At 38.6% G+C, this 21,995-nt stretch overlaps 3 protein-coding genes across 3 annotated transcripts; 1 reads left to right on the forward strand and 2 right to left on the reverse strand.

The window, feature by feature from the left end:
- The first annotated feature begins 208 nt into the window (after positions 1 to 208).
- LOC120488691 (rho-related GTP-binding protein RhoU) lies at positions 209 to 4,805 on the forward strand. The gene is made up of 3 exons (XM_039685325.2): positions 209 to 2,009; positions 2,258 to 2,316; positions 3,636 to 4,805. The coding sequence occupies exons 1-3, from the start codon at positions 1,778 to 1,780 to the stop codon at positions 4,101 to 4,103; spliced, it is 759 nt and encodes a 252-aa protein (XP_039541259.2). The 5' UTR covers positions 209 to 1,777; the 3' UTR covers positions 4,104 to 4,805.
- Positions 4,806 to 12,120: 7,315 nt separating this feature from the next.
- Positions 12,121 to 15,487, reverse strand: ccsapa (centriole, cilia and spindle associated protein a). The gene is made up of 4 exons (XM_039685334.2): positions 15,340 to 15,487; positions 14,228 to 14,621; positions 13,845 to 14,149; positions 12,121 to 12,431 (listed from the first exon to the last, which is right to left on the reverse strand). The coding sequence occupies exons 2-4, from the start codon at positions 14,589 to 14,591 to the stop codon at positions 12,252 to 12,254; spliced, it is 849 nt and encodes a 282-aa protein (XP_039541268.2). The 5' UTR covers positions 14,592 to 14,621; positions 15,340 to 15,487; the 3' UTR covers positions 12,121 to 12,251.
- Positions 15,488 to 17,122: 1,635 nt separating this feature from the next.
- Positions 17,123 to 21,663, reverse strand: acta1a (actin alpha 1, skeletal muscle a). The gene is made up of 7 exons (XM_039685358.2): positions 21,523 to 21,663; positions 20,228 to 20,367; positions 19,819 to 20,143; positions 19,345 to 19,506; positions 18,595 to 18,786; positions 18,323 to 18,504; positions 17,123 to 17,613 (listed from the first exon to the last, which is right to left on the reverse strand). Exons 2-7 carry the CDS (start codon positions 20,354 to 20,356, stop codon positions 17,470 to 17,472), a joined length of 1,134 nt encoding a protein of 377 aa, XP_039541292.1. The 5' UTR covers positions 20,357 to 20,367; positions 21,523 to 21,663; the 3' UTR covers positions 17,123 to 17,469.
- Positions 21,664 to 21,995: the final 332 nt, after the last annotated feature.

Genomic DNA, 21,995 nt, shown 5'->3' on the forward strand with positions numbered 1-21,995 from the left:
CTTAATGAGTTGCAAATTATTTATGTATCATGATAGTATCGGTTGATCTGCTTTTAATTTATGCTGACTTACAGTCATATCTATTTTGTAACTCCATATAAAAAATTACAGTTATGAGGATTTAAGGAGAATCATCATTCAGAATAAAAGAAATCAAAAATGCTTTACCCTTTTTTACATAACATGTTGCATCATAGTAATGAGAATGAGAAAAAACTGCAGATTTATAGTATTTTTTGCATCATGATGAGATTTATTTATTGCAGTAATTATGTAGAATTGCTTAATTGCCATGACAATAATGTTGCAGAGTGAATCCGAATAGTCCTAAAACAGGATTTCTGCTTTATGCAAAATATTATGTAAAATATATAATATAAATATAGTCGGATTTGCTAGGAATTTTAGGTTGGAATATTATGGGATATGATGTATATGATCATATTTACATGACATTCACTGTCTAAATGTGTGTGTGTGTTGACGCAGATGCGTCTCTACACACACAATGCTTTCCCTCAGGACCTGCAGTAGTGTGTGTGTGCGTGAGAGAGTGTGCATGTTTGAGTATGTGAGTGTGTGTGTTGATATCAGCTCTTATCTGGCCATGATCTGACGGCTGCTTGATGGACTTGTAGTCAGCAAATGAGTTTTCAGCCAATCTCTGTGTGTGTGTGTGTCAGTGTGTGCACACGTAGTGATCAGGGGCGTGAGGTGCCTTTGATGGTGTGATATACGTGTGTGTGTGTGTGTTTGAGGGCGGCTGCCAGGGTCAGCTCTGTCCTGGGAAAGTTGAGCTCTCCATTTACACCAGCACATGTTGAGGCCTTCTGGTGGTGCATGAGCGAACGGCGGACAGATGGCAGCAGATTCACTGCAAACACACACACACACACACACACACACAGAGGGTGAGGAGGAGCCGGAAGATAGATGGAGGAGAAGGAGGAGAGACAGGGATGAGCTTGCTGTGATTGAGAAGCAGATATGAAGTCCAAACATGTTTATTGGCTAAATTAGCATTAGCAATGTTTGCTTTGAGTGAAGATAGGCTACAGTTCTGCAAGGACAAACTTCTTCTCATGCCACTTTTTATACACTTTTTGAGAGAATCGACGAGCACATGTCTTTTACTTGTTTATACAATGCAGTTTAGACTGAGTAAGCAAGTCTTCGTTACCCATAGCAACGAGCTGTCTGTCACACGTCACCGCATCCTTGACCTTTCACATCGTTTATCACATGACCTCATATTTTATTCAGGAGATATTTGCGCATTTGAAGCTATCTATCTATCTATCTATCTATCTATCTATCTATCTATCTATCTATCTATCTATCTATCTATCTATCTATCTATCTATCTATCTATCTATCTATCTATCTATCTATCTATCTATCTATCTCGTACTTTTGGTGTGCTTTTTTAGCGCAAAACAAGTGTTGACTTTAGAGGGAAAAGTACCTTTCTATTGTTTCCTCGAAGTTCTCTGTTGTGCGCGGGTGTGTGAAACGCAACACTGAGCGCATGTGTCGTGCATTAATCCTCTTAGTTACTGCAGCAGATGCTCGGCTGTCAATCAACCTGGCGCGGGTGCGCGCGCTCGAACTTGACTTGAGAGCGCGAGAGAACACAGCAGGTGCGCGAGCGATCCCGCGCCATCATTTAGCGATGCAGGAATGGTAAATAAAGTAGTTTTTTTTTTTATACAAACCGTGTCTTGACAACAGCAACAGACTTGTTTTGCGCCACTAAAATTTGAATTTGTTAAACGCGATGCCGTCGCAGGATGAGTCTGCGCCGGTAAATGAAGACGGTCTCCCGCCTCCGGTTCCACCCCGAGCGACGCTCCAGCGCGACACTCCGGCGTCGGCCAACGCACCTGAGCGCAGGGTCAAGTGTGTGCTGGTCGGGGATGGAGCGGTGGGCAAAACCAGTCTGATCGTCAGCTACACCACTAACGGATATCCGACTGAACACATTCCCACCGCCTTCGACAACTTCACAGGTAAAACCCCTCATCAGATATCCTGACGGACTCTAAGAAGTGTGCACGTGCCTGATCGCTTTTACATTTCATAATACAGTTAAACATAGTAAACATATGGGCTAGAATAAGACCTATCATGCACTTTTTGACATCGCATAGCCTACTTGATCATTTCCCTGGCAATTAGGCTACTCATTAATACTTATAGCTCAGCTTTATTATTTATTATATACAAATTTATTAACATACGTGTTTCACTGTTTTAGCAAGGGTTGTGGTGGATGGGAGACAAGTTCAACTTCAACTGTGTGACATGGCAGGACAGGTGACTATCTATCTATCTATCTATCTATCTATCTATCTATCTATCTATCTATCTATCTATCTATCTATCTATCTATCTATCTATCTATCTATCTATCTATCATCTATCTATCTATCTATCTATCTATCTATCTATCTATCTATCTATCTATCTATCTATCTATCTGTCTGTCTGTCTGTCTATCTGCCTGTCTCATCGATCCATCCATCATTTTATGATTCTATCTATCTATCTATCTATCTATCTATCTATCTATCTATCTATCTATCTATCTATCTATCTATCTATCTATCTATCTATCTATCAGCAGTTTGTCATGATGGATGGTTTGTCTTTCTCTCTCTCTGTGCTTTGAATGGCAGAAATGGGGGGCGGCGGATCAGCATCTAAATGTAAGCAACAGGATGTGACCAATGAGCGCCACCTAGTGTTAGACTTAGATCCTTGGGTTCTCTTAGTTAGGACTGAGTCCTGTAGATGTTTGTGACTCTGTGATGTGTATAACGCACAGTCCTAGAACTTCCACATCTGGCTGATGAAACGTCACCGCTACAACTCATCGTTTGACATATTTACTGGCATATCTTGTGTTATAAATAGGAAAGCACTTGCAACTTAGGTGGTTCACGAGTTCACCTGCCCGTTCAGCCTTGACGGTTAATAGTAAACTAACTTGGCTTGCTGTCCTGGGGAGGAGGAAGAGTTTGTCAATGAGATGACGTGGTGTCTGCAGCTTATATAGTATGCTCGTAACGATGGTTGACAGGACTGAATGTTTAGGCTCCTCCTGAACCGACATTTTGAACTTCATTTAAAGAAAAGTGCATTAACATAAAAGTGGTTTTGTCTGGTGCATGATAAATATCACAATATTTGAATTATTAACTTATTAGGTTTTAGCTGGAAGGATGCATGATAAATCAGCCACCATATCGGTATCGGCCGATATATGCACATTTTTAATGTTATCCTTATCGGCCCAATGAGGAAATGTGGCCGATATATTAAAGCCGATAAATAATATATTATTTCCTTCAACTGAGACACCTCAGATGCGCACTGTTCAACATGATGGTTTTGAATTGCTTAAAATATGATTTAAAGGTGCATTGCGCAACATTTGGCATATCGGCTAAAAGCATTGTAATTGTGTGCTTTGTAATTGTGAGACTTTTGTTCTTGTAATCACGTGAATTTAGATTTATCGGCCGATATACCGGCTTCCCAATCTAAAGAATTATCGGTTATCGTATTTGCCAAATTTTTCATCTGAGTTCATTATAGTTAAGCACTCACACTCTTTTCCTGATGTTTAACAGGACGAGTTTGATCGGCTTCGTCCTCTCTGTTACCGCGATGCTGACGTGTTCCTGCTCTGCTACAGCGTGGTTCTCCCATCCTCCTTCAGGAGCGTGACGGACCGCTGGGCCCCCGAGGTTCGTCGCCTCTGTCCCGGTGTTCCCATCATCCTCGTGGGCACCCAGTGCGACCTGCGGGAGGACGTCCAGGTGCTGATCCGACTCGCAGGCGTCCAGGAGAAACCGGTGAGCAGAGACGAGGCCCGCCTGTGCGCACGGAGCATCGGTGCCGGGACGTTCGTCGAGTGCTCCGCGCTGACGCAGAAGAACCTCAAGGAAGTGTTCGACGGCGCCATCTTGGCCAGCATGCGGCGCGCGGACGAGCCGAGGATGCTCACGCTGAGGGAGAAAACTCCAGATAAAATCAAACAGCTCTCGAGCACATGGTGGAGGAAGCTTAGCTGCGTCCAGGGCTTTGAGCTTCAGTGACGGCGGTTTGAGTTGCCAGTTTAAAGTCAAGTCAAGATGAAATGCAACGCATTTAACATTTAACTGTGATGCATTTCTAAATCAAACAGGATATTCGACGAGAAACGTTGTCAGGGTCTGAAATGGAACGGAACATCTTTTTCTGAGGCGAACCAAATATATATTTTCATACACATTACAGTGACAAGCATTTTTTTTGTAATAACGTGGAGTTAATCATGCACAAACTACCCAAAAATGTGCATTAAGAAAGAAAATGTTGACTCTAGGACATTTTATTTTATACAGTAAGTAAATATTTTAAGCAATGATGAAGAGTTCAGAGACATTCATAATGACATCAGATATATTAATAAATTATTGTATTGTATTTATTTACAGAAAATGAATCATTTTTATTGTATACTTTTTGTAAAAGCCCTTGTGGTTGGAGTAAGAAAAGAGAAAAGGATTGGAAACAATATATAGACATATGTTGAAATTATATATTATTATTAGAGAATAGTAGAGCCAGACCGATATATCGGCAGGCCGATATTATCGGCCGATATTAGGCATTTTCTAAAATATCGGGATCGGCAGTTATAATGGCCGATGAATTAATATTTCAAAAATAAAATAAAAACGGACGAATCACGCAGCTTATAACTATAGGGCAATGTATGGGCTAATTATTATTTTATTTATCAAAACTTTAATATATTTTGATGTTCCTCTGTTCTGTTGTGACAATAGAGTTTCTTTTTAAAATGCATTATTATATTATTTTAGTTAAAACTCATAAATAACTACAAATAACTAATGTTAGGGAAATCTGTCAATATTTTGTTGTGCGTTTCTGAAATAATAATAATATAATAATAATAATAATATCGGCCGATATATCGGAATATCGGATTTTAAAACCAACAAATATTTGTATCGGTATCGGCCTTCAAAATCCTTTATCGGTCTGGCTCTAGAGAATAGTACAAATTAAATTATATATATATAGAGAATTATATATATATAAAGAGCAACACTTTACAAAAATTGTGTTCATGTAAGTTCATAAAAAATGTCATAATATTTCACAGTACATTAACTAATTTGTATAATGCATCTTTTGATCTTAAAAATGTATTTGTAAATGTTGAGATCAAGATTATTAATTGCTGTAGAAGTGTTGTTAGCCTTGTTAACTAATGTTAACTAACAAACCCTTATTATAAAGTGTTATCAGATATATATATATATATATATATATATATATATATAAATAGTAACCTGTAACATGTTGTGTATACATGTGCGTGAGCCGGTAGTGTGTGTGTGTGTGTGTGTGTGTGTGTGTGTGTGTGTTTTGGCCCAGTACCCTTGATTTGTAGCAGTGGATTATCTGATGAACAGACTGAAGGAGAGGGATTTGACGTCTGCATTACACCTGCTGTACTCCTGTTTTGTTTACAACTTTATTTCTACTGTTTACTTCATTTTGTACGCAAGACGAGTCTGATATTAAACGTGTTTTAAAAGATTTCGAAATGCATGTGTTAGCATGTTTTAAATGAAACCACTAGAGGTAGATTTGCGTCAAGGAAAATGAACTTGTCCCGTTCAGACGGCCCTGTCAAAGGTCTGAATGGCACTAAAGCCTTTAATCAGATCTGATTCTTTTACATTATTGTGCTACTCTTTTCCCTCGGCAATCTGGGACTGTCACGGCGGGACGTAATTGCCGTCGTCACAGAATAACAATTACCCGCACAATGACACTCACTGCAGGCTTCAGCCTCTGAGTGGATCTGACCACTGAAATCACACAAAACCCTCTGAACAGCAGCGTTTAGCCTCTAATGTCCCACTCACAGGTGCTCGTGCTGTAAAATGTGGAAATGTATTGTGTTTAATGCATTTAGTGATGTATAAACTCTTGAACTTGATTTTGAATGGTGGGGCCTAAAGCTGTCTGATTTGTGGCATGGTGCATTATCCTGCTGGAAGTAGCCATCAGGATGGGGACATGGTGGCCATAAAGAGATGGACATGGTCAGAAACAATGCTCAGGTAGGCCGTGGCATTTAAACGATGCCCAATTGGCACTAAAGTGTGCCAAGAAAACATCCCCCACACCATTACACCACCACCAGCCTGCACAGTGGGAACAAGGCATGATGATCCATGTTCAAATTCTGACTCTACCATCTGAATGTCTCAGAAATCGAGACTCATCAGACCAGGCAACATTTTTCCAGTCTTCAACTGTCCAATTTTGGTGAGCTCTTGCAAATTGTCGCCTCTTTTTCCTATTTGTAGTGGAGATGAGTGGTACCCGGTGGGGTCTTCTGCTGTTGTAGCCCATCCGCCTCAAGGTTGTGCGTGTTGTGGCTTCACAAATGCTTTGCTGGATACCTCGGTTGTAACGAGTGGTTATTTCAGTCAAAGTTGCTCTTCTATCAGCTTGAATCAGTCGGCCCATTCTCCTCTGACCTCGAGCACCAACAAGGCATTTTCTCCCACAGGACTGCCGCATACTGGATGTTTTTCCCCTTTCACAGCATTCTTTGTAAACCCTAGAAATGGTTGTGTGTGAAAATCCCAGTAACTGAGCAGATTGTGAACAACCATGCCACGCTCAAAATGGCTTAAATCACCTTTCTTTCCCATTCTGACATTCAGTTTGGAGTTCAGGAGATTATCTTGACCAGGACCACACCCCTAAATGCACTGAAGCAACTGCCATGCGATTGGTTGACTAGATAATTGCATTAATGAGAACAGGTGTTCCTAATAATCCTTTAGGTGAGTGTGTGTGAGTATATATATTGTATATTGTAATGCTTTGCTGGCTGGGGTTTCTAAAGCTACCCTAAGTAAATTACAGTTGGTTCAAAATTCGGCTGCTAGAATTCTGACTGGGACCAGTGCAAGGGAACACATTACACCAATCCTGGAAAAATTGCACTGGCTTCCAGTCAGTTTTCGTATTGATTTTAAAATTCTCATGCTCACTTATAAGGCCCTGAATAACTTGGCCCCTCAATATTTGCGTGAGCTCTTAACCCCCTACTCTCCTACACGTGCTTTGCGATCTTCTGAAGCTGGTCTTTTAACCGTCCAAACAACACGGCTAAAAACTATGGGTGATCGGGCTTTTTCTTCTTTAGCTCCAAAATTGTGGAATTCCCTGCCCTCTGAGATTAGAAATGCAGAATCACTTAGAGTTTTTAAATCCTCCCTTAAAACGTACTTTTTTAGGGTGGCTTTTATGTGACTGTGTGATCACTGTGATTGTTATTTTATTTGCCTTTTATTTTATTGCTTGTTTAGTTCTTATTGCCTAGACTGTTGTGTCTGTCTAATTCCATTATTTTTTATGTAAAGTGCTTTGAGATACTACTTTTAAAGGCACTATATAAAATAAAGTTTTATTATTATTATTATTATTATTATTATATAGACCATTTCACAAGATGTAAACAACACTGGTCCAGAAGCACTTCCTGTTTCAGTTTTTTTAACACTACATAAAAGCTGGGATAAAATACAACCAACAGAACATTTAAAACTGAATCAAAAAGTTAAACAAACATCTTTAAGATGTTTTCTTTACATGTGAAATAAAGAAAACAGTTACAAACTGAAACAGGAAGTCTATATATGTAGTGTGTGTGTGTGTGTGTGTATATACGCACACAAATATATATAGGCCTATACAAACTTTTATGTTAGATGTGGTTATTCACAAACAATTGATTTGACAGCACTAATAAAAACTCACTCAAAGTTACTTTGTTGTGGCAGGCGGTCAGATCGGCTCCTGTGTCTCAGTTGATCCTGTAACAGGTCGAGACAGACGCCACCTGTGGGAATTAGGCGGGCAGATGGCGACTGCGTTTCCCTTCATAGGATCTCTTGACCTCAACCTCCACCTGCTGCAGAAATCATGCTGGAATAACATCATTACAACAGGCCTTGAGACGAGAGCTGTCGAAAATCAAGGTTTTCAATGTGACACACACATGAGAAGTGGTCGATTATTCATTTTAATAGCTCGATGGTGGTGATGTTGCATATTTTTTGTCTCAAAAAGCCATAATTGGGAACAATATAATTTTCTTTATGCATTTAATAGACTGTTATTGTCAGTATGTGTTGAATCTAAGGCGTTATTTGTCTCTTTAAATGTGCTAGTATCACGTGCTCCTTAAGCAGAACCAGAGTATTAATGGAGCTCCACCTGTAGAGGACGCTGTTCAGTAACATCCTGAACATCAGGGCTGCACATTAGAGGCACCAATGCTTACACACGGCTCCATTCAGACGGGACAGTGGTTTAGATCTGGACAGACAGGAGGATAGATGTTCATCACATGTGGAATAATACTGGACACACTGACTGACAGGTCAGCACAACAGCTCTCACCCTCACCTCGGGGTTCAACACACTGGATTAAAAAATTCTATTTTTCCAATTTAATTGAATGCCAACACTCTAAAAATGCTGTTTTTTTTAACCCAACTTTGGGTCAAATATGCACAAACCCAAACGTTGGGTTAAAAATGTAATTAAAAAAATTAACCCAATGGCTGGGTTCGTCCATATTTGACCCAAAGTTGGGTTAAAACAACCAGCATTTTTAGAGTGTTGGCATTCAATTAAATTGGAAAAATAGAATGGATTTAAAAAAAAAAAAAACAATAATGAAGGATTTATATCACTTTTCACATTAAAAAGTAAATCTAAAACAGCTGTACAGTGACAGTGTCCAAAACTGTTCAGTTTATCCTAAAACCCAAGTTATGAGAATTTAATGGCCCATTCACATCAGTCGATAACTATGAAGGTATAAGTTAGTTCTAAAATCGCTCTAAATAAAAGAATAGCAGTCCACAACACAACGCACAGAGAAATTACAGCCAATCAGAATCCATTTCGCTTTAAAGAGCGCGAGTCGCGAGACTTTAAGATGCGCTTTGAATTAACAGAACTTTATCGCATTGTGTGGACGATAATTTAGTAATATTTTTATGGTTATCTTTAGTTATTATTATTTGTATGAACTGGCCTTAAAATAGATATGTGGTGTGTGTAATATTTGGGTTTTCAACATGATACGCTGTGAAATTTGAAGTCGTTGCTTTCTAACGGTTGTCTGTTAACTTACGTCAAACAGGTAAACTAATATATCATTAGCATTTAGTTGTAGGAAAGCCTGACTCATTTTATTATCTAGGCTATTAATAATCTATGAATTATTAACTTTGAGTTCAATACTGTTGTGTGTATCATGCTTTCAAATAGTTATATAAATGAGGGAATTTTTTCAACTTCGTTATTGTTATTTAGCTAGTTTTAAATGTGCTGACAGATAGCCTAGCTACTCTGAGTCTGAATACATTCTTGTCAGATGTTAAATAGACATTCAGAAAATGTCTTCAAATGTTTATGATTTAGAATGTATGCAAAACCTCTTTTTTAAAAATAATATGTTTATCAAATGTTTTGTATACAGATGTTTTCCAGATCAAGTGCTCTTTAACAGACATATTGGAGACGTATATATGCGCTATCTTCATAATCTGCTCTCTATAAAGTTCCAGGTCCAGTGGTCGACAGAAGCTCGGGTTGGTGAAGATCAGTGTGGACAGGTGTGATATGGAAACAGCTGCTCTTCTTCTGGTTAATGGTCTTCATCAGCGTCGCCCAGGATCTGCTGTGATGTAACGGGAAGGAGATGAAGGAGGTGGGTAAGTGTAACACGAGTGTCTAAAGTTTCAAACCTTAGGGCAGCTTCTGATTGAAAAACCCCAACACATGTTTGTTTAGACACAGTATACCAGTAAAATACAACTCTTCTCTGGTGACGCACACTTTCTAGCACATCTCCCAGCACACACACATTCGTTTTCTGTCCACCGCGCTTCACAGACATGCAGCTGTCAGTGAGATTAGACTTTTAGCAGGTGTCTATATATAGTGCCGGTTAAACAGATCACAATGGCACGTCAGCACTTCGGATCACGCTGTTTAACAGCCTAGAAAACAAAGACATGCATTACATCACGACCTGATCCAGACCTCCGAGCTGTGTGCTGTCCGTCAGCAGGTCCAGACGAAACCTCAGCTGGTCTCTGGGGTGGCGAGAGGATTTGGACTGTGCTGTGGATGACAGTTTATGGCATATGTGAAGAAACTCTTATTAGAGAACCAGCTGAAGTGTTGACATTAACCACACACACATAATGAGATCTAAAAGAGCACACTGGAAACCTGTAGTCTTCTTTTATTCTGGGTTCGTACAAGATGTCTAAAGTGTTTTAAATACTTGAATTACATTTTTTTTTATTTTAAAAACAGCCATATTTACGAAAAGATACTTGACAAGTGCTTGATAAAACGCTCTTTTCACACAAAATCAACGCTGCAGCCCGTCTGATATAGGCTACATATAGAGCTATTTTGCATGCTTATGAGCTTGATATTGCTCATATTAATATCCCAGTATAGGATGCATCTTTTATTCTTCAGGTCAATCATATATTCATGGAATCAAAAAACCAGTTTGAATAAGGAAAGCAATATCAATGGTTAAAGTTTCCACGGTCATTGCACTTTATTTGTACCATTTTGTTTCATTAGTTAATTTTTGTTCATATAATTACCTTTTTAGAATTTGAAAGACTTTAAAGATAAGTGAGATCTCTGATCGTAGTCCTTAAAAAGCAAAAAGTAGTGCTTGAAAGTCTGTACGAACCCTGATTCTTGACTGATCTTTTTTTTCTCTCGTAGTTTTGACAATAGATGAACGGTTAAATGAGTTATCGTGAAATGAGTCCCTGTAGTCGCCCATTTTGACCCTCATATGCTGATGAAAGATTCAGGAATTTCAATCAAATGTAGCTTGATCACTATAATCTCTGTTGTTTACAATTATCAAAGTTTTCCATGTTTTGTTTAATCAGATTTTGACTCATATTGTGATTTATGAACAGAATATCAGAGGGACATGACGTTACTCAAACATAGTTTATTCACTGCAATGCATTATTAGGAGTATTTCTGTTCTGCAAATGAAAATATGTCCTCAAATACAATTACAGTGGTCAAAATGTAAACATTGCTGAGGAGAATCCACAAATTAGCATATTTTATATACTTCATTCAAGAACGTCATTGTGATTAGCCTTAAACTGAGTGAGTTTTCTTTCATAAAATCACAAGCAAGTGAATAACTGAATAAATAAGTAAGTCCAGATAACAGGCAAACAATTATTAAGATTAACATTTCTTCAAACAAACATTAAGTTTCAAGTAAAGCGTCACGGCTCATTCAAAGTGTCTACGACATGACCAGTGTTGATGCATTTTAATATCACAGAGAAGCAAAAAAATATATACATGTGAGCAAATATTCAGTTTCATATCAAATCTGTGCTCAGAAAAATAATGATTTACACAGTTGAAATTATCACATTCACGAGAATCAAAAGATGGCATTCAACTAGCCCTCAATTATGTTTCCATCTAAAAATATTATAGATGTGACATCTGTGTGCAAAGAGTGGATTAAAAGGATGTTTTTTGGAGATTGGTGAGGAAAACACACTTCTCGTGACTTGCAAAAGTACATAGCACAGCACTAACACGGCCTCTCAAACACCAAATCACTGAGACCATGTGATCAAACAAACCAAATATCAGTCAATCACATTCAGAAGAACGACATTTATCAGCTGACGCGTTTATGACGTCTAGAATAACGATCAACAACAATCATCTGAGTCATGAACACATATCGAATGTTTGGTCCACTCAAATTATCCCTGCAGCCCATGTTTAGAAGATCTGAAACCTTTTTACAACGACGTCAAACACTGGATCGGGAATAAAATGACAATCGAAACGGTGAATATGAAAATATTAAAAACAATATCAAATGTGTTTTAGTAGTTAAATGTTTGGTCCTGGTATGCATTCATGAGAAAGTGATTGTAGCCAGCATCAAAAAATATTAATTATTTTTATATTTAATGAATAATCTCTGCATTTTTATTTTAAAGAAATGCATGTAACCTCAGTTTACTCTTCTGTAACGGTCCTGCGGTGCTGGTTTGGGATCTGTTTCCTGCCACCTCGCGTCTAATCTACTGATCCTGGATCAGCCTCTACCTCAGTCGAGCAGAGAAGCAGCGCATGTACTCCGTCATCCAGCGCTCGTCCGTCACGCTCAGGGCTGACCTCCGGGCCTTCTCCAGGTCAGCTGACCTCGCCCTCCGGTGCTCTGACGCCCGCACACCTTTTTTAGACTCTCTTCGTGTCTGGACGCCCACGTCAGCCTGATGAATCTGGAAATTAAATCAGATGTATTCTGATTCAGCTCACTTGCAGTTTTCTGCAGTGACGAGAAACAACTTTTGTTTAACCTACTGAACCTTTGTAAACCAGAGAAGGATATCACTGCTCCAGGCTGAATAATTCACCGCAGCGTCATGTCTCACTCGCTGCTTCATTCCACTGATTAGGACACCACTGTTTAGCCACTTCAAAATAACCCTCTTTTTATGCACAATTTATTCAAATCTGTTAAAAACACACTCGTGTTCGCTTCTGCCAATGGCTAACCATAAAGGGAAAAAGTTATGCGTGTAAACAAAATATAAATATATATATATTTTAAATATATTGGGCAATATAAATATATTTAGATATATTAAAAATATATAAAGCCATAAATATCAGAAATATATCATGTATAAAAATGTATATTTTAAACACCAATGTTAGCGATAGATAGATAGATAGATAGATAGATAGATAGATAGATAGATAGATAGATAGATAGATAGATATATTATAATATCACTTCTGCTAATGGCTATCCATAAAATATATTTAGATACATAAGAAAATTATATAAATGTACATATGGCTACATATTATTAGAGAAAAAAAACCATCTGAAATATAAATATAATAGTAAATGTAAAGAAAATGTCAAAAAAATAGTATAAATAGACAAAATATTTTATTTTAATATATAATATCCAAATTAAAAGTTTGTGTTTACATAATATATGTGGGTGCACTGTGTATAATTATTTTATATATATATATAAATGCACACACATGCTGTATATTTAAGAAATATTTTCATGTATATACTGTATGTAAATTTTATATATAATTTATATTATATATAAATATAAATATTTTATATAGAAATCTTTTTTCCCCCCTAAATATACATGCATGTGTGTGTATTTATATATGTATGTATAAGGGACAATAAAATATAATTTTTTAAAATTAATATAATATAATTAATATAATTTAATTAATAACAATTAATTATTAATAAATACAGAGATTATTCATTAAATATAAAAATAGTTCTTATTTTTTGATGCTGGCTACAATCACTTTCTCATGAATGCATACCAGGACCAAACATTTTATAATTATTTTTATATACAAAATAATTATACACAGTGCACCCACATATATTATGTAAACACAAACTTTTATTTTGGATCCGATTAATCACGATTAATTGTTTGACAGCCCTAATATATATATATATATATATATACACAAACACAAACACACACACACACACACATATATATATATGTCCATACATAGGCTATCTAAAAATAAAAAAAAAGTCATGCGGGTAAAGAAGATTCTCATGGCAAGAGATAATGGTCTGTATATGGTCCTCATGAGTCTAATATCAGACATGTCCCAGAAAGCCTCACCTCTCCAGCAGACACAGACGCTCTGATATTCGGTGTTCTTCTTTCCCTGGTCTCGATGTGCCTCTCTGCCCAGTCACTGTGGATAAAAGAGCGTCTGTTGTCGCGGTTGGACGTCCGGTCCTTGGTGTTGCCCGGGGGTTGGCTCTTGGCCCTGGGTGGTTTTCTCGATATGGACAGGTGTGATTCATCACTATCCAGCTCCTTATTAGGGTAGCATGGCTCTGAACGGGGCGCCCGGTATCTCTGCCGCCGTTTCGGATAAGAAGCTGATGGTCCGTTAGTGGTCACCCCTTTGTGACCATTTTCTGTGATAGAAGCAAAATAATCATTCGATATGTTTGTTTAAAGGAAAAGTTTGATCACACAACAAGACATTACCCTACCCAAGGGAGTCGAGCTTTCCACGGTTGCACTGGTGTCCGTGTGAACTTCTCCGTTGACCTGCGGCTTCCAGGACTTCTGGACCTCCACAGGCTCATTCTTGGACTCTGACGAGGATATGTAGTGTTTGCCATTTGAGACGTTCACCCCTTGCAGTTTGGGACTGGACGTCCCGCTGGAGTCGGACCCGCTGTCCCATCCGTTCTCGAATAACGGTCTGTGTGTCTGCTCCATCACTCTTCGCGTCAGTCTGTACTTCACAGAGTCCTCGTAACTCTTCGAGAATGTCTCCCACTTGGGATCTCTGAACTTTTTCATGTACTCTGTCCGGATCTTCATGGATATGATGTTGTTATTGGTAGACATTTCGCCCTGTTGATGTAGTCAGTCAGTCACCTATGGAATGAACATTATAATGGAAATGGGAAGTGGTAGTCTTGCCAATGCATGCTCGCATACTTCACGTCATCACCATCTGTTTTTCTTAGTATACAGTGCAAACTGCGATATATTCTACTTTGTTTTAGTGTCCTAGATACATGTACACTTACCATAGTAATAACAGTAAATTATACATGATTACATTACTATACCTCAACCAAAACCTATACCCTAACCCTATAGTAAGTGGCAAGTGCATGTTGTTCATTAATATTAATCAGTACTTAAATATAGAATTACACTGTAACAATGACACCGAAAAATCAAATGTAGAGCAGAGTAGGTTACAGCCCAGTGCCCACATTATTTATTTATATTCTTTACATAATACATAAGCCGATGTCACATCCGATCTTTCTAAAAGGGACATTTCTTACGTTCTTGTGACGTTTATAAATACACGTTTATCGTACGATTTTAATAAATCATGTTCAAGCATGCATAATCATAACCTATATTAAAAAAATACAAAACATTAAAGAATAATGCATGTTTTTATTAATAAATTTGTCAAACTATTCAAATATATAATATCAATCGCTAATTAATTCCTGAAATAAGCCCGTGTGGTTTCGCTGGCAGCTCGCGCTATGTTCACAGGTCTGTCTTCACCTGCGCCTGAGTGTGTGTGTGTAAACATTGACTCGGATCGATATAAGCGCTTTAAACTCACCCACTCCTTTATTTTCCGTTCCTTAGGCTTTAACGCTGGATAAAGACGTCCATTTTTGTTCTAGCATCCTTACGAATTGAAAATACCTCTGTCCATCATTGTTGTGCGCCTGCTGCGTAGTAGAAAACAACAACCCTCACTGATATTACAGGTTTGGCGCATGCGCACAACATCACACTCGGACTGCTTGAGGACCTGATGCGCAAGTACGCACTCACAATCCAATCCAACCGTTAATTGATCCTAATTTGATTATAATCACCTACTTTGTTCGAATCTAGTGGGTGGATGAAGTTTATTATTACATGTGGAGTTAGTTTACCCTTCGACATTTTCGCGATATTTTTGTTATATATTTGGAGAATATCAGAATACTATAGTACTAGCGACGACAGTTACTCGGCGCATGCGCAGCTCTGTCTGTATTCTCATATCGATTTGATCTCTATGCTGTTGGTTAAAATTAAACAGGAATGACAAACGGATGGTATCAGGGGGTAGTACTACCATGTATTCAAAACATTTTTCTTTTCAGCTAACAGTAGTAGTACCAAATAAAGGACATTTTTCAGTAATATAATCAGTATTAAATCAGTACTATTCATTTTAAGTTTATAAGTAATCAACCTAATCAGGTATTATGATGTACACTAAAAGCTAATAAAGATTACGATTCCTTTATAAACATAAAAGTATAAACTAAAAGGCTGTCAGCGCTACTGTAATGCTTAACCCTTTCACACGTAAGTTTAAAATATTCTAACTGACCCCCCAGCGTGAGTTTTTCAAGGCGACCGTTATTTAGAACTTGCCACTTTAATGTTTCCATGGTGACGCGTCATTGCTTGTCACGTGACACAGCACAACCAGAACAGAGCGCGGAATGAATGACGATCTGCTTTTATGTCATTTTTCCTTTTTTATTAAAAATATTCAAAAATGTATTAGCTATATCATGAAACACTGATATTCCGATTGTCAAATATGTGCAAGTGGATGGGTTTTGTTGTTTAGACATCTTTATAACGATCGCGTTAGTTGAGCTGTATGCACAACGGGCGGCGCCATTTTAGTTTCGTTTTCAGTTCAGAGAATCGGATCTGTTGGATTTATAACGTCAATTCATCAACTTCTCACGAAATACATGATAGTAAGTGGCTGGTGAACTGGGAGAAGAATAGGATCAAATGTTAAGCTACTTACACAATGTGTATCTGATATGAATAAAACGTGTCGTTATTATAATTGAAAGGATTATTATTGCCGCTTCCATAGACATCTGTGTGCATTTTACAAACTCAAAATCATTGTTTTGCTAGTAGTACATATGTGTATTTAAATGTCTGAAACCTAAAATAAACATTATGTGGTTGAAAACACTCAATAGTTGTGATATATGACAGCACTGAGTGCGTCTGTCTCTGGCTGAGCGCCAGCCAACGCGCGAGAGCAAGTTTGAATTTAGCAGTTGCTGACGTGTGCACTGAACGTTCTAATCACACCGGTGTGATCGTACGCTCCAGGGACCAGCCAAGACTGATCACACCGGTGTGATCGTACGCGTGAAAGGGTTAATTGTCCCGTATACATTCATCCTCCATTAGAGCTCATTTAAACAGCCCAGATGGTTTATAGTTGTCATATTACAGACATAACAAGACTTCTCTCAATGTTATTCATCTGTAAAAGTAAACCATCTGAGATTTTGTTTAGTCTGTCTCAGTGTGGACTGAGATCCAGAATCATATAAAAGTACTGAAATGACATATTCATTGACAAGCACCATGTTTAAAAACAGATTTTCAGTTTTATTTGTCTGCTGAAGTGTGATTTGTGTTGGTCGTCAGCTGGACCAGGGAACGAATGGCACTGGAATCTAAGGGAGGTGCGTCCATCCATTTCAAAATACCAAGCCATGATAGTCAGTAATAAATACATTTGTGTGCAATAAGAGTGCTTGGTATTTTTCTCTCCCTCGACGTTAGTGTCCTTTTCTCAGTTTATGCTTCAACTGCTCGCTCCTACAGCGTTGCATAAATAATGGCTGTAGAAAAACTGTCCACAGGTGCAATGCACCGTCGCTCGGTTCCTGAGCAGGAAGCAACGATACGGACGCTTTGAGCCGGGCGCTTAGAAGCACTTGCGGTGAACGATGCTGGGACCGGCCTCGTCGTATTCCTGCTTGGTGATCCACATCTGCTGGAAGGTGGACAGGGAGGCCAGGATGGATCCGCCGATCCAGACGGAGTACTTGCGCTCAGGGGGAGCGATAATCTACAGAGGAGGAGATCCAATATTACTCAGAAAACCAATCTATACTGTCAAGATTGTCAACACATATTCAGTTAACATGGAAAAAAACGTTACTAGTCATTTTCACTAGCCAAAGTTTTGAGATCGACACCATGGGGAAAAAACGGACATGTAAAATACATATTTAATATTATCTTATAATTTGGCAGCAGGTTTATTAGGCCTGCTGTCACTTTAAGACCTGATGCACTGATCCATTATACTGTTACACATGCATTTTCTTTTTCAACTGTTTACGTTAACTTAAAAACAGAACCGACTGTGTTTGCGTGAATACTCGCCAAAACCGGCATTATGACATTGTGCGTATTTGACTGTTTAAGTGGGGAAAACTAACTCAATTTAGTCCCGGACAGAAACATAGTGTCGGCCCAAGAGTGAGAAAGCGCAGCTGGTATCGTGCATCTATTCTGCTGAAAATGAGGAACCGTTTCAGATATTTCAGTATCAATTTGTATAGAAAATTATTTAATTTTTAAATTATTTATTTATTATTTCAGATCTCTTTTAAAAAGACTACAATTAAAAGGTGTGTTTATTATATATATATATATATATATATATATATATATAATTCAACCCGCCAAAGTGGTTAGTAGGAGTGACTGCGTTACACGCCACTGCTGAAATACACCCGCATTTGGTGGGTGTTAAAGTCAAGCCCTCTTACCTTAATCTTCATTGTGCTGGGAGCCAGGGCTGTGATCTCCTTCTGCATACGGTCAGCAATACCAGGGTACATTGTGGTACCACCAGACAGAACGTTGTTGGCGTACAGGTCCTTCCTGATGTCAATGTCGCACTTCATGATGCTGTTGTACGCGGTCTCGTGAATGCCAGCAGACTCCATACCTGTGCAAGTGTTTTAAAGAGAGCATATAAATGGCTGGAGCACTAAAAGATAAGGCAACCGCTGATCATTTCAGATGTTTTCAGACGTACCAATGAATGAGGGCTGGAACAGGGTCTCGGGGCAACGGAAACGCTCGTTACCAATGGTGATGACCTGACCGTCGGGAAGCTCGTAGCTCTTCTCCAGGGAGGAAGAGGAGGCGGCGGTGGCCATCTCATTCTCAAAGTCCAGGGCAACGTAGCACAGCTTCTCCTTGATGTCCCGGACAATCTCACGCTCGGCTGTGGTGAAGGACGAATCACGAGGTCAGATTTGGTTGGTTTCTTTCACACATGCTAGAAGGTTAACTACACACACTGCCGGTCAAACTTTTTGGTTCGGTACAATTTTTTAAATGTTTTTAGAAGAAGTCTCTTCTTCTTACCAAGGCTGCATTTATTTGGTTAAAAAAACAAACAAACAAAAAAAACCATTACATTATTACAAAATATTGTATTTTAAATAAATGCTGATCTTTTGAACTTTCTGGAGAAAAAAAACCCTGATAATAATAATTAACGCATCAAATCATCATATTAGAGTGATTTCTGAAGGGTCATGTGACACTGAAGACTGCGTGATGCTGAAAAATCACAGGAATAATTAACATTTTAAAAAATATTAAAATAAAAAAAAAGTTTTCATAATATTGAATTAAAATAATGAATAAAATAATAATAAATATATATATATTTTTTAGTATTTTTAATCAAATAAATGTAGCCTTGAAGAGACTAAAAACATTCAAAATCTTACAGATCCAAAACTTGTGTGCCAGTGATGAGTGACGAGGTACACACCGGTTGTGACGAAAGAGTATCCACGCTCAGTCAGGATCTTCATCAAGTAGTCTGTCAGATCACGACCAGCCAAGTCCAAACGCATGATGGCGTGGGGAAGAGCGTAACCCTCATAGATGGGCACATTGTGGGTCACACCATCACCAGAGTCCAGCACAATTCCTAATGACACAGAGGAACAAGAGAGCTCGTTTTAAATTCATTATTAGTGGCTAATCGATACTGAACTCACGATACGATAAATCTTCAAGAGTAAACATAAAATGCTATCAAAAAAATACCACTTTTTAATGGTAACATTAGACATTTGGCATAATCAGGACCCACAAAGATTCCCCCATTGCATTATTATACGTTATTTACTATACAAATACATATTGTTGCATTTGCATTGTATTGCGATATATTGTTACACCCCTAGTGGCTAATATGTAAAATTAAAACTGAGTAATTGTTGCCCTTTGGAAATCTTACCGGTGGTACGGCCAGAAGCATAAAGGGACAGGACGGCCTGGATGGCCACGTACATGGCGGGGACGTTGAAGGTCTCAAACATGATCTGGGTCATCTTCTCACGGTTAGCCTTGGGGTTCAGAGGGGCCTCGGTGAGCAGGGTCGGGTGCTCCTCGGGGGCCACGCGGAGCTCGTTGTAGAAGGTGTGGTGCCAGATCTTCTCCATGTCGTCCCAGTTGGTGATGATGCCGTGCTCGATTGGGTACTTGAGGGTCAGGATACCTCTCTTGCTCTGAGCTTCGTCTCCAACGTAGGAGTCTTTCTGGCCCATGCCGACCATCACACCCTGGAGAGCGACACGATCAGATAACCTGGTACAATTTCACCTTGTGAAGACTAACACAAACCCAGAAAGGATCTCTGTTTGTACCTGGTGACGTGGGCGGCCGACGATGGAAGGGAAGACAGCCCGGGGGGCGTCATCACCGGCGAAACCAGCCTTGACCAGGCCAGAGCCATTGTCGCACACCAAAGCTGTGGTCTCGTCGTCGTCGCACATTCTGATGGGTTCTGAGAATAGACCAAGTCAGTGAGAAAACAAAGTTGAAGAGGACACTGCTAACTCAAAATTAAATTTGCTGAATGCATTATCCAAACCAAACCGCTGACAAATGTTCAGGTCACACCGAAAAACGAAATTAATAAATAAATATTAAAATTAGTATATTTATAATCCGAGTGGAATGTGAATTAAAAGATATGAGAGACGACATCATTTTTATTGTATTTCATCTGTAACAATATAATCAAATAAACATCAATGAATTCGGCTTTACTTTAAAAAAAAGTTGCGTTAAATTTTATAGTACAATCAAGATGTCAAATTAATCCAACTGACTTAAAAAAATGAGTTGAATCGTGCAATGTAAAAATGAATATGCTTAATTGTGGCTACAGATTACAAGCAATATTATTAATTACATTTAACAAATTAGAATTGAGTAATAATTAATCAAATTAATTTAAAAAAAGTTAACCATTTAAAATGAGTAAAACTTACAACCAAAAAAAAAAAAACATAAATTGAAGTCACCATTATGGTGATCGCTGTTTGTTTTAGGTTTGTTTTAAAATGACGGTTTTCTCTTTCAGTGATTCTGCTTGTTAACATAAGGTGTCTTCAATGTTGGCGATATAAAATAAATAGTTCTTAGTTAATATTTGACGTCTGTCTGTGAGTGAGATTTTTTGTTAAATTTCTTGGTGTAAACTTTACTCATTTTAAATGGTTAACTTTTAAGGAATAATTTGTTTCATTATTACACAATTCTAATTTGTAAAATTTAAATAATAATATTGCTTGTAATCTGTTGCCACAATTCTATTGATTGAAAAGTTGAAAATTGGTTAACGTATTGTTACCATACAAAAACATGTTGTCATAACTTATTGATAATATAATTTTTTACAGTCCATTGCGCGTTACGGATTCGCCACAAAATACCTAGATAAAAAAATACACTCGGAAAAATCAAGTGTACACTTAAGATACACAGTCAGAGCAAAGTTTTATCATATCAATTCAACAAAAAAGTTTTCCACGAGAGCAAACCCATTGTAAAAACTCACTCGCATCTTAAATGTTCCAGGTCTGATTCATGAAATAGTAAATCCGCTGCTCAATCGTTGGTGTGTGTGTGTGTTCTGGTGTCAGCGCGCGCTTACCTGTGTCTGCTCGTGCTCAGAGTCCTCAAGTCAAAAGGAAGTGCCAATGGCTCCTGGTACACAGTGATTCGCGCCACCTTATATACCCGTCCCTGCTTTTACAGCTCTTCGGACAACCATGAAGGAATGTCAATGCATTCGACTGGAATTCTTCCCGATCCTCGTCCATATTTGGGTGTCGTTGGGTCGAGCGGAGGGTCTCAACGCCTCGCCTGTGTGTGAGCCGCACAGCGACGCGCTCCGGGCGCGCGGGACGCTCCATATATGGCGCTCTAGACCCCAAACCCCAGCGCGCGGGCGCAGGCCCGTGTAAGGCCAGTCCGAGCCCAGCGCCACCAATGAAACCAGTGGACACTGAGACCAGCAGCACTGTGTGTTTGTTGTGGTGGGCTATATACCAATATAAGGTCATGGTAGTGGGTTATGATTGCTTACCATTTTCTTTTGTGGGGCAATAATTCTCATATAGGCTA

Source organism: Pimephales promelas, chromosome 6, assembly GCF_988280905.1.
Source record: "Pimephales promelas chromosome 6, fPimPro1.hap1.1, whole genome shotgun sequence".
NCBI classification, from domain to species: domain Eukaryota; kingdom Metazoa; phylum Chordata; class Actinopteri; order Cypriniformes; family Leuciscidae; genus Pimephales; species Pimephales promelas.

What these genes read in the sequence shown, in the direction of transcription:
- LOC120488691 (XM_039685325.2), top strand. Translation starts at nt 1,778, where the DNA reads ATGCCGTCGCAGGATGAGTCTGCGCCGGTAAATGAAGACGGTCTCCCG. An exon ending in CGCCTTCGACAACTTCACAG is followed by an intron (nt 2,010 to 2,257) that starts GTAAAACCCCTC and finishes TCACTGTTTTAG; the next exon opens with CAAGGGTTGTGGTGGATGGG. An exon ending in TGTGTGACATGGCAGGACAG is followed by an intron (nt 2,317 to 3,635) that starts GTGACTATCTAT and finishes GATGTTTAACAG; the next exon opens with GACGAGTTTGATCGGCTTCG.
- ccsapa (XM_039685334.2), bottom strand. Translation starts at nt 14,591, where the DNA reads ATGTCTACCAATAACAACATCATATCCATGAAGATCCGGACAGAGTAC. An exon ending in GGAAAGCTCGACTCCCTTGG is followed by an intron (nt 14,150 to 14,227) that starts GTAGGGTAATGT and finishes CTTCTATCACAG; the next exon opens with AAAATGGTCACAAAGGGGTG. An exon ending in CGTCTGTGTCTGCTGGAGAG is followed by an intron (nt 12,432 to 13,844) that starts GTGAGGCTTTCT and finishes TTTAATTTCCAG; the next exon opens with ATTCATCAGGCTGACGTGGG.
- acta1a (XM_039685358.2), bottom strand. Translation starts at nt 20,356, where the DNA reads ATGTGCGACGACGACGAGACCACAGCTTTGGTGTGCGACAATGGCTCT. An exon ending in TGCTTCTGGCCGTACCACCG is followed by an intron (nt 19,507 to 19,818) that starts GTAAGATTTCCA and finishes CTGTGTCATTAG; the next exon opens with GAATTGTGCTGGACTCTGGT. An exon ending in CCAGCACAATGAAGATTAAG is followed by an intron (nt 17,614 to 18,322) that starts GTAAGAGGGCTT and finishes CCTCCTCTGTAG; the next exon opens with ATTATCGCTCCCCCTGAGCG.